At 36.6% G+C, this 13,215-nt stretch overlaps 1 protein-coding gene across 6 annotated transcripts in view; it reads right to left on the bottom strand.

Annotated features, from left to right (window-relative positions):
* Positions 1-13,215, bottom strand: part of LOC125673579 (NAD(+) hydrolase SARM1-like) — a 34,322-nt gene that overhangs the window by 3,904 nt on the left and 17,203 nt on the right. For 2 of the 6 annotated variants that reach the window (XM_048910196.2, XM_048910195.2), the window contains exons 6-9: positions 12,255-12,378; positions 11,898-12,087; positions 9,698-9,819; positions 413-5,531 (exon numbers count right to left, since the gene is read on the bottom strand). In XM_048910196.2, the coding sequence (XP_048766153.1) occupies positions 5,324-5,531; positions 9,698-9,819; positions 11,898-12,087; positions 12,255-12,378 (644 nt within the window). In that variant the 3' untranslated portion in view covers positions 413-5,323. Of the gene's footprint in view, positions 1-412; positions 5,532-9,697; positions 9,820-11,897; positions 12,088-12,254; positions 12,379-13,215 lie in introns of those variants that run through there. The other 4 variants (XR_008803328.1, XR_008803330.1, XR_008803333.1 and 1 more) reach the window with 4 other exon arrangements.

Genomic DNA, 13,215 nt, shown 5'->3' with positions numbered 1-13,215 from the left:
CAAAGGTCAAGTTGGCGTACAGTTGTGTACTAACAAACATGCTTCCACCTACATGTATCAGTACTTTGATTACATACTAATTTTGACGACGGATCACTCCATTTACCTGATCAAGATAGAAGAGTCAATACGGGTGTGACCGATCAAAAAAGGATGGTTACTCCTCCTAGACACCTGATCCCACCTCTGGTTTGTCCAGGCTCCGTGTTTGCCCTACTCTTTCGCATTCTTTATGGAATATGAGATTGATCTCTATTCGTTATCTTAACTTAATCAGTTAAAGCTTTTAAATTTGTACAAATTCTTATAATTCTATTTTGAATTTTAACACACATAGATTAGAACCAGTACTTTGTCCACCAACATTCCAAACACAATTGTGCACAAACACACAAAAAGAAAAAACGAAAGATTTGTTATATATAGGTATATATTTTAGAACCAAGCATGGAATTCAATTAAAGACACATAATGTATACATATAAATATACCTACATACACAGCACATACCATTCACTTAGTTATAAACACAGGTCTTGCACACACACACACGTACAGATACATGCAAGTTATTCCATGTGAAAAACACGCAATACATGTAAACCCGATACAACGCTGATCACGATATTTCCAAACACGTTCTAAAATTATACCGGCCTTCGTTTAAAATTTGCACCTGTCAGTAGTATATCATCTAAAATTGTACCTATCACTACATTGTTTCTAAAACTACAGGTATACTCGCCACGCAACACGCTTCTAAAATAAACGTTAAGTCAAATTCACCACAGTACAAGTGAACATCGCTAGTAGCAGAATGCAAATTCACCACAGTACAAGTGAACATCGCTAGTAGCAGAATGCAATGGGTGCAGTATTGCCTCTCTAACTAAGGATCCCCATTCTCTATTCTCATCTTCATCCATGGAAGATACAGCAAGAATTTAAACCGAAGTGTGCGGTAGTCTCCGAATCAGTCTACACTCGTCTAACGTACCACGAGTAAGAAAATCAAAATACAAACAATCGCAATGGGCTGTAAAAGGACTGTATACATGGACATTACTTATAGCAGCAAAGAAAGGAAGAAAAATGTTGGATCAACTAAACATCGAACTTTTAATATCCTTGCATTACTAATAGGGTGATCGAACCCCCGAGCTAACCAGGCCGACATACGACGTATGGCAATATTCCTACACTATGAATCTTAAACCGATTTTTGAAACCATACAAGAACTCTTAATATAGAGGAGCTGAAAATATTATTTTAGAAAAAATGTCAGAAACTTTGCGTATGACCTTAAAGAACACTAGTTGGACATTTTCCGACACCTTTTTGAATTTTCAAGTATCTCCCTTGTTACGTCAAAATGAAGTTACTGCGAGTGTAATTTAGACTCTGGTCTTGGTATTCTTTCGTGCTTTAGAATAAGGACACATCTACTCGATCTGGGGTTGGGCAAGCATATTACGTGATACCAACGTGACGTGGTGATAAAGAACTTTCAGTCCTCGGCACTCATTTCCATCTTTTCGTTGTTGGAGATCTGACTTGCATCTTTCTTTGCAAACACAAAGCAGTTTTTTTTTGTCAGCCACTTTGATGCCTTACGTCCCTTCGAGAATGTTTCACTCATGTGAGGACGTCACAGCTTTGGGTGAAGTGTAACAAATTTGGACCTATACAATCTACAAGTATACATGATGTTCAAGGTTGCAGCAGTGAGGGTTGTTTATCATAGTAACGACTGTCGTGACACGTGACCTCTTTTGTTAAGGTCATAGCTATAAGACCTTTGAATTGCACTTTTAATTCAGGGGTGCTTGGTAAGGGAGCAGTTCCAACTCATATTAAACGTCTTGGGTATGATGCGGCGGTGGAACCGAAAATCGACGATGGGTGTGAAGAGAGCACCTTACCACTATATGTATGCTACCAGGCCGTCATCAGTACTACCGGGCCGCTACCAGTACTACCAGGCCGCCACCAGTACTATCGGGCCGCCACCAGTACTACCGGGCCGCCACCAGTACTACCGGGCTGCCAACAGTACTACCGGGCCGCTACCAGTACTACCGGGCCGCAACCAGTACTATCGGGCCGCTACCAGTACTACCGGGCCGCTACCAGTACTACCGGACTGCTACCAGTACTATCAAATACACGTATTCTCATTTGTTGACAAAGATGTCATACACTGAACGAGATTCAAATACCCGATAGCGAGTACTGCGCAGTAAAGCGAAAACTCTAAACATGGCGATAAGAAAACTCTAAATCTTTAAGTGATTCTCTATTGTTTTTATAGTAAGTAGCTAAGTTCTTTATGTTTTATCAATGTTTGAGCTTTATCAACCGGTTCTTATATTTTTAAATATAATACTAAAGTTAACCCGTACATTTTTTAGGAGTACAATATATATGAAGCAGTTGTGGACCAAAGTCTGAGCTGACCCGATGCTTGGCAGTTATTATTTACTCGCAATTTCTTTTTGCGGTGATGGAAAATGACAAATGTGTTCCAATTGTTCCGCAATATAACAAACGATAAAAATATGAGAATTTTAAAATAAGCAGATAAAGGAAATGGGAGCAAAATACAATCATTACAGTGTTTGTGATTGGCAGTGCACTCTGAAGGTAAAAAGTTCTCCATATTGCCTTCTGGTCTGATATAATAAGACATGCATGTACAACCATACACAAGTGTTGACTGGGTTTGTTGGCAAGAGGTATAATATATGCCCTCATCATCCTGGATATAAAGCAAACACTTATTAACTATAAATGAATTCGGATCAATAAATGGAAATACAATCACAGGTATATATATACTTTAAAAAATAAAATAAAATCATGATTTCAAACTGAGAGTTCATGATTCAATACATAACATAGACATTGCTACACTTTGTTTAGTGCAATCCAATACTTATAAACATTACATGTATGTCTGTGTCAAGAATATATGTGTAGTTCTACTGGTTTCAATCCTCATTAAATTTCATCGTCAACCAAAATTAAAATCCGAGTTACTATAATTGCATACATGTGTATGTAGTCACTAACATTTTGTTTAATTAATAATTAACAATAATGTGCATACAAAAAAATTGAAGTGGAATTCATAAGTGACAAGAAAACCAAGTACTCTGTAAACTAATGAACAATTAATGGAAAAATAGTTCGGTCAACGTTTTTAAACATAGTTCACTTATCTAATAGTATTTTAAAAGTTCTAGCCATCCAGTTCAATGTACTTGGAATGAAAATTACAAAAGTGTAACAAAATGCTTACATTCTATATTGATACATGTGTAATATAACATGAACTTTAACGGTAATATCACAGCAACCAATAGAACTCATCTAAAAACAAGATGATTACAATAATATCAATGACACAAATTATGCACTATCTGATTTTAAACATTTTCTCGAGTGTTTACATTTACAGTGATCTTTCCTTAGATAACAAATATTCAGCATAATAAAGTACACTGTTAAGGTAACTGATGTACCATAATAATGCCCATCAAAAGACAGTCATAGAATAAATACCCAAATGTCTTCTTGCAAGATTTTCAATTTCTACCATTTCATATTTGGTGAATGATTGTGAGAAGGAAGATACCCTGGATAAAAATACTGGGAATTCACTCTTACAAAAAGAAGTTGGTGATAAAGTACTCAAATACAGAATGTGAATTGCGAAATAGCCACACTGCAGTACTCAAAATACTGTTATCCCTGTACACTGTAAAGGGTTAAATGTACGAATTCTTAAAATATGAAGTTACTTTGGCAGTATTAACAAGGTGTAAATACCAGCAATTTGTTTTACCAACAGTTCTGAATGCACAATGCACAGACCACTACAAACTGGGTACAAAGTCATAATGCTCTTAAATATACTGTTAAACTTCGATATCTCGAACAACGATTTCTCAAATACCATGGATATATTGAAGTGAGGCGGAAATCTCAACTACATTTTCTTTATGTTTTTCAACTTAAAGATCTCGAACTCTCTGATACCTCGAAGTTTTTTATTGGCTCCATCAAATTTGAGATAATGAGGTTTGACTGTAAGTAAAAAACCCATACCTAATATTGATCAGGTCACTTAAATTTAAAAGGAATAGACAAATATTGCTGAAAAATTTTCAGCCATGTTTTAAAAGTTGACCAATAGTCGACCATTACAATGATGTAGTATACCTCCTTAAATATAAGTGAAAATTCCTTTATTTGATATCTATCAGGTCACTTGCGACTTTTCTGAGAATGATTTACCGGAATTGGTCGTGACATTTCCAAAACATTCCACTTCGTAATCAAATAACAGACTCCATGTGATTGATGGTGCCACCAGTTTGCTGTTGAAGTCAGAACTAGATGGCAGGGATCAGAGGTGCCTGTGAAATGACTGAAAATCGACTGAATCCAATCAACACATTGTCCTTCACCTCAATATCTAACACAGCAGTTCACAAAGTTCACATGAAAACTTGACCACCCAAGCAGAGACAGGGTTATTAGAATTATGTAACAACTTTAGCAGGAAAGATGAATGACCAGTGGGGGTGGGGTGGATGGGCTTAGTAACACCTTTAGTACAATAATGAGACAAAGAAGAGTCTGTATTTATAGATGGTGGAAAGTTTGGATTTCAAAGCATCTACAATTCTACAACAAAGATTTGGCTTAATAACAAAATGTCATGAAAATATTGATAATGAGCTTATACAGTCATATTTCTATCACTGGAAAAGGTGCAAGGGTTTCCATGAGTACTGTAGACTACATGTATGAAAAATGTGTAGACTAGATGGATATCAAAGTTCTAGAAATTCTTACGGCAGATTAATTCTTTTTTTTTTTAGACATTTCAAAAGAGACATGCAATGAATAAACAAAGTTTGAAAACTTTAAATTGGCTTACTATGCGGATAATGCTAATAGATAATCAATAGGTTTTAGTGATTTAAATTTTACACATACACACATTTACTTGGTGATTCTGGGAAAATGAATCAGCTGTTCCTGTCCATGCATGTACATGTGTACCTGTACACTCAAGATCCTCAATACCAATAATAATATGGTCAGAAGTTTCATAAGAATTACATGTGCATCAGACATATCTTAAACAAGAGTGGATACAAACTTCAAATTTGTCACACACGTATAAAAGAGCTCAATTCAGACTTACACACTTGTATTTTAAGATGCAAAAAGCTCTGAACATTGAACCCACCAAATTTGCAGCTTTTGTGCATTTTTAGAAAACATGACTTGGTTTTCTGTCTGTCGTCATCAGCTGCTGTAGGACACGTCCCGATTAGGTGAAACATCAATGCTGGGACTGCTGTCTTCACTCGAGCTGTATTTCCCACCGTCCACTAAACCCTCAGAAGATGAGCCCATCTGAAACAAGGCTGCTCTCTTGTGTGTGACATTTACTTCTCCACGAAGGAACTTTTCCAGCTTGTCTACGCATGCATCTTGATAATCGTGGATCCACCTACAAGATTAGTCATTACCTATCAGTCAAATAATAGTAATCGTGGATCCACCTACATGATTAGTCATTACCTATTAGTCATATATAAATAGTAGTCCTGGATCCACCTACAAGATTAGTCTGCTCATTAACTATCAGTTATTTTATATGTCCAGATCTTGGTTTAAAAAATACATGTGTAATATATACATAGAATATACTTTAAATTCCTTACATAATGTGTTTTCAGTAATTAATTTGATAAAATAACAATAACCGTCAGACTTGAGAGCATGTAAAATTATATGTGCTATACCAAACAAGAGGTCCATGGGTCCCATCGCTCACCCGAGACACTTTGGCCCATATTTAAAGATTTTTCCTATATATTCGCATGTAAAACTTTGATCCCTATTGTGGTCCCAACTTACCCCAGGGACCATGATTTTTACAAACTTAAATCTGCACTATGTCAGGAAGCTTTCATGTAAATGTAAACTTTTTTGGCCCAGTGGTTCTTGAGAAAAAGATTTTCCCGATATATTTGTATGTAAAACTGTTATCTCTTATTGTGGCCCTACCCTACCCCCAGGGGTCATGATTTTAAAAAACTTGAATCTGCGCTTTGTCAAGAAGCTTTCATGTAAATTTGTACTTACCTGCCCCAGTGGTTCTCAGACCTGTGACAGAACTGTCCTGCCACAACTGGAGATTTGAAAATTTTCAGCTGGAGTTTTGATCTGATAACTGGAGATTTTTTATCGACATTTTTTTTTACCGTTTTTGTGTGTTCATTGGCTAATGAAATCATGCTACTAGTAGTTTTTTGTGTTACAAGTGTCTGAGTTCATAATCATCAGATCCTTTTTGTGTTGAGAACATTGATAATTCCTTTTTTGTATTAAGAACATTGATAATTCTTAAGTCAATACCTTAAAAACCACAATTAAAAGAAAAAAACTTGTTATATTTATATATTTATTACAGAGATAACAAGTTATAACAATTATCACTTTTCAGAAAAGTTGACCAACATATTAGATCTAGGCCTACTAACAAATTTAAGCTCACTTGAGATTTCAGCACTGGTGAGCTAAATAATATAAAGAACATGTTCTCACATAAAAGAACTACATTGCATATCTGAAAACGTGTTTTTTTTCCCAGTGAAACGTGTAGTGAATAAATATATGTTACAAGACTTGGCCACGTACTATTTATACATGCATGTGTAAATAAATATTGAGAAAATTCGAACTGTGCACACCCATCGTCGTCTTGCCGTATCCATCTTTGAATATACAGTTCAGTTAGAGATAATCCATTCTAATACAATTGTGTCATTCTGTCCACACATATTACGAACATCTTCAGAGCCCACTTTCTTTTCCCACCTGCTCCTTACCAAGTTTTCAACAGCATCAAAGATCGTCCGACTTCAACTGTCGGTATCACTTCCTTATCACCAGAGCGTGTGCCAAAAACAATCTTTTTAATCATCCACTAATTGTTTATTATCACTAATTGCTGTGTAATCATAAATAAACTCCTCAAATGGCTTCAGTAATTACTGTACCCTCATTAATTGACGTTTACCTGTGCAATCACTGTGACAGAAAAATAGACGACTTTCGATTGTCTCGGGGTTTTTCCTTTTCAATATCGAAAAATGGCGCTCAGAAAATTTTTGTTGTTGAAAAAATGACAGAAGATTTTACATTTTAACGGAAGGAACGGAAGGGGGGCTCAAATTCGGGAGATTTTGTCTTCCGACGGAAGAATCACAGGTCTGGGTTCTTGAGAAGATTTTCACTATATATTTGTATGTAAAACTGTGATCCCCTATTGTGGCCCCATCCTACCCTGGGGTCATGATTTTAACAAACTTGAATCTGCACTATGTCAGGAAACTTTCATGTATCTGGCCCAGTGATTTTTCAGAAGATTTTCCCTATATATTTGTATTGTGGCTCCATTCTACCCCCGGGGGCCATGAGTTCAGGAAGCTTTCATGTATCAAACTTTTCAGAAGAAGATTTTCCCTATATATTTGTATGTCCTATTGTGGCCTCATCCTATCCCCGGGGGCCATGATTTTAACAAACTTGAATCTGCAAAATGTCAGGATGCTTCCATGTAAAATTAATTTCTACTTTCCTGGCAAAGAAGATTGGCCTCTGTGGCCGAGTGGTTAGAGCATCGCGCTCAAAATCACACAGCTCTCATAAAATTGACAACATTTGTAGAGGCCATCCTGCTCTACATGACTATACCTTTAGTTCTTGTACAGATGTGCACTTGAAGAGAAGATTTTTAAAAATTTGTCAAGTTTTGAAAGTTTTTGCCCTACCCCTAAAGCCCTGGGGGTGCAAGAATCCTGAAATTTATAATCTATGTTTCTCTAGTCCCAAAGATGTTTCATACCAAATTTGAAAAGAATTGGAAAGGCAGTTGAAAGGCAAAGTTGAAAGGCATTTTATCAAATATGTAAATGAAAGGCAATGGTTTCAAAAAGAAGTTAGAAATGTTTAATTGTTAACGAACGACAATGGATGAAGACAATAGGTCAACAGAGTGACTCAGGTGATCTAATCAAACGCATTTATTGAGAAATTTTAAAGTAATAAGTGTATGAAGGGTCATGCAAGGTTTTTTGAGTAACCCACCTTATGAAGGGTCATTGTTAGGATGTTTGAGTAACCCACCTTATGAAGGGTCATTGTAAGGATGTTTGAGTAACCTATCTTATGAAGGGTCATTGTAAGGATGTTTGAGTAACCCACCTTATGAAGGGTCATTGTAAGGATGTTTGAGTAACCTACCTTATGAAGGGTCATTGTTAGGTTGGTTGAGTAACCCACCTTATGAAGGGTCATTGTTAGGTTGTTTGAGTAACCTACCTTATGAAGGGTCATTGTTTGGATGTTTGAGTAACCCACCTTATGAAGGGTCATTGTTAGGTTGGTTGAGTAACCCACCTTATGAAGGGTCATTGTTAGGATGTTTGAGTAACCTACCTTATGAAGGGTCATTGTTAGGTTGGTTGAGTAACCCACCTTATGAAGGGTCATTGTAAGGATGTTTGAGTAACCCACCTTATGAAGGGTCATTGTAAGGATGGTTGAGTAACCCACCTTATGAAGGGTCATTGTAAGGATGTTTGAGTAACACACCTTATGAAGGGTCATTGTAAGGATGTTTGAGTAACCTACCTTATGAAGGGTCATTGTAAGGATGTTTGAGTAACCCACCTTATGAAGGGTCATTGTAAGGATGTTTGAGTAACCCACCTTATGAAGGGTCATTGTAAGGATGTTTGAGTAACCCACCTTATGAAGGGTCATTGTAAGGATGTTTGAGTAACCCACCTTATGAAGGGTCATTGTAAGGATGTTTGAGTAACCTACCTTATGAAGGGTCATTGTTAGGTTGTTTGAGTAACCCACCTTATGAAGGGTCATTGTTAGGATGTTTGAGTAACCTACCTTATGAAGGGTCATTGTAAGGATGCTTGAGTAACCCACCTTATGAAGGGTCATTGTAAGGATGGTTGAGTAACCCACCTTATGAAGGGTCATTGTAAGGATGTTTGAGTAACCCACCTTATGAAGGGTCATTGTAAGGATGTTTGAGTAACCTACCTTATGAAGGGTCATTGTTAGGTTGGTTGAGTAACCCACCTTATGAAGGGTCATTGTTAGGTTGTTTGAGTAACCTACCTTATGAAGGGTCATTGTTAGGATGTTTGAGTAACCTACCTTATGAAGGGTCATTGTAAGGATGGTTGAGTAACCCACCTTATGAAGGGTCATTGTTAGGATGTTTGAGTAACCCACCTTATGAAGGGTCATTGTAAGGATGGTTGAGTAACCCACCTTATGAAGGGTCATTGTAAGGATGTTTGAGTAACCCACCTTATGAAGGGTCATTGTAAGGATGGTTGAGTAACCTACCTTATGAAGGGTCATTGTAAGGATGTTTGAGTAACCCACCTTATGAAGGGTCATTGTAAGGATGTTTGAGTAACCCACCTTATGAAGGGTCATTGTAAGGATGTTTGAGTAACCTACCTTATGAAGGGTCATTGTAAGGATGTTTGAGTAACCCACCTTATGAAGGGTCATTGTAAGGATGTTTGAGTAACCTACCTTATGAAGGGTCATTGTAAGGATGTTTGAGTAACCCACCTGATTCCATTAAAGAATGTTATCTGTCTCATGTCCTCTGGTAGTTTCTCGGGTGCTGGCCAGTGGAAATTATCCATGAGAGGAATTATATTACAGCCACACTCCAGAGCTGCTACAATTTCCTGTATACAGAGATTCAGCATTAAAAGAAATACATTTCTCACTTCTATCGTACTTTCAGTGATTTTTCTACAATCAAGTTAGGCCTCAAAACAGGTCGCTTCCCCACTCAAAAACTACTGGTTTTCCTCAATTAAAGTTGCCCCCCCCCCCCCCCCCCCCACACACACACAATTTTTACTACCGTATATACTCGCCTATAAGTCGGATTTTTGGGAGTCAATTTTTGGTCCAAAACTCTATGTCCGACTTATAGGCGCGTCCTAAGAAGATTGGTATTTTTCTGGGCCGGGCGGCGAAATGTAGTGTTTTTTAAACAACTTTGACGATTATCATGGACTACCATACAAATGACTATTGTTCACAAATATCTAGACATATTGTATTGTTTGTGTATTTTAAAATCATGTATAAAGTACAAGTATTTACATATTTTTATCTAGTTAAAAATTATTTACATACCGATAACTAATACTTTCAATTCAACTAATCTATCGTTTACCGGTAAAATTGAATTACGAACCCGATTTAATATTGAAATATTCATATGTATACCGGCTGAAATATATTTCATAACAGACTGAATATTGTTAACAGATAATTTAGATCATCATTCTTGACTCTTAAAAACTTTATTGTTGATACAATGAATTATACCGGAATCCCACAATAACAGTTTTCGCGAGGCGCGTGCCACTAAGTAAACACGTTGTCAGGTACTGGTAATTAGGAGACCATAATTGCTTAGGTAACAAGGGATCATTGCCCATAATAGAACAAGGGTTGCGTTTAAACCCCAATAGATATGGCTTGGATATTGAGCAGATCATAATTATTAATTTCTCGAAATATTTGTTGAAACATAGGTAAAAACACTAGAACATTGACTTGAAATTGTCAACCGAATCTGACAAAAATTTGTACCGACTTATAAGCGGGTCAATGGCAAATTCCTACAAAATAACCTTAAAAAATACAACCGACTTATGGGCGGACCGACTTATAGGCGAGTATACACGGTAGTGTTTTTTGTTAAATTGAAGTTTCTAAGTACAGCATACTGTATTACTTTAATGTGTATTTGTCACTTAAATAAAGACCTACCAAATGAAACTTTAGAGAAAATAAAGTTCTGACAACTTCAAGGTGTTAAGAAAGAGAAAGTTACAAAAATAGAACTGTGATAGTGTTATTTTCATAGCAAATTAACTGAGAAAATGATGTTCAAATTACTTATATATTGTATCTTGCATATCAATTAAGGTTAATTACTATATATTTTATTTTCCCCCAATTTAATTAAAATGTTGATGATTTTTCCCAATTGTAAAGGCCCAGATCCCTTATGAAACGAGAGGCCAATGGTCCACATCGCTCACGTGAGTCACCTTGGCCCACATTTAAAGATTTTCCCTATATATATTTTCACATGTAAAACTTTGATCCCTATTGTGGTCCCAATCTACCCCCGGGGACCATGATTTTTACAAACTTGAATCTGCACTGTGTCAGTAAGCTTTCATGTAAACGTAAACTTTTCTGGCCCAGTGGTTCTTGAGAAGAAGATTTTTAAATATCCCTCGGGGGTCATGATGTTAACAAATGAATCTGCACTATGTCAGGAAGCTTTCATGTAAATGTAATCTTTTTTGGCCCAATGGTTCTTAAAAAGATTTTTAAAGATTTTCCGTATATATTTGTATGTATAACTTTGATCCCCTATTGTGGCCCCAACCCACCTCCGGGGGCCTTGATTTGAACAAACTTGAATCTGCACTATGACAGGAAGCTTTTATGTAAATTTCAGCTCCTCTGGTCCTGTGAATCTTAAGAAGATTTTTAAATTCTGTGTTTGCATTTTTGTGATTATCTCCCCTTTTCAAGTTTGGTTGAAATTGACTAAGTGGTTCTGGAGAAGAAGATGAAAATGGGAAAAGACAACGGACAAATTTTGATCAGAAAAGCTCACTTGAGCCTTAGGCTCAGGTGAGCTAAAACAATTAGATAAAAAATCCCTTATCTGGCATTCATTTCATTCGTGAGACTGAATGTGTACGTTTAAATGCTTCTACGTAGTTACCTTGTGTACCCAGTCATTCTGTTCATCATCCCCCATACATCTATCCAGAGAGTTAGGAGTTAGGACTAGGATAAAGTTTTTGGCTAGTTTCACACTATTCAAGAGGTTTTCATCAAATTTTCCAGCCTTCAGCTTCTCGATGTCTAGAAATACTGAAAACCCTCGTAACTGTAGGTGTACCTTCAATAAACTGAAAGAAACCAAACATTGTAAAAGTATTACAATCTAGTCAATGACTAATGTAAATTTCAAATTTAAATGTCTTACACAAAAACCGAAAAACTTCAACCTTAAGTTTTAGATTTTTTTGAGGAATCCAACCCTGGTCAGTATAGAATGACCAGTGTCCAGCCTTACCTGGCCAGCTGTGAGCCATTAATCCTTCTGTAGCTGATGAAGACGTCGATTGGTCGGGATATAGTATTGGTGGATCCGTCCATAGAGTCCACACTTTCCACGCTGCTCTCTGCAGTTCGAGTGGCTGAAAATACCCACAATTAATGAGTTATACATATATATCTACGCAAAATTATCATAAAAAAATAATTTAGAAATGTAAAACCCTATATTTCTTCCATATTCACACTAAAATGTCCATGTTATAATTTATTAGATTGACAAAAAAATCATTAGTTTCAACTCTTCCAGATTTTTCAAATGAATGCATTGCATGTATTTTGTGGTGTTGTGCGGTGCCCCTGTAAACTAAGTCATGGATTACAAAGATCAGTCCAGTGAAACTTGCTTAATAGAATACATGTACTGGGGATACCTATATCTTATACAGAATACAGGTACCTATTAGCATACTTGATTCTGAAAAAATCCAGCCGAATCCAACTAAGCCGGGTATACCCGGTGACGCACTAAGAATCAAGTGACCCGGCTACAATACAGTTATGAAAATGTTGACCTTCTATTGTATAAACATTATTCCGCATAGAAATGACCAACATATTTACAAATCATGATTATTTCACCAGTGTAAAAAATTGAAAACGTTTTGTCTTAGATAAGCAACTCTTGATACTACTGTCTCCAAGGATGCCAGCTTGAAGCCGCCTTTGCCTATCAAAATTTTCCGGCTCAGTCAGCTTACCCGGTAGGATGCGTGTGCAATTCTGGATCACAATCGCCGATTGACCCGGGCGTGCCGGATCGTTAGAATCAAGTATGCTATATATCTTATACAGAATACATGTACCAGCACACCTATATCTTAAAACTAGTTCCTTCATCTAAGATTCCTTATACACATATAAGAATACTCTGTTAAAGATAGGTCGATCAATACTAATAAAGTTTTTATATACTGCAT

This window comes from Ostrea edulis, chromosome 1 (genome assembly GCF_947568905.1).
Source record: "Ostrea edulis chromosome 1, xbOstEdul1.1, whole genome shotgun sequence".
NCBI lineage: Eukaryota > Metazoa > Mollusca > Bivalvia > Ostreida > Ostreidae > Ostrea > Ostrea edulis.
This window is presented reverse-complemented; position numbering and strand designations above follow the sequence as displayed.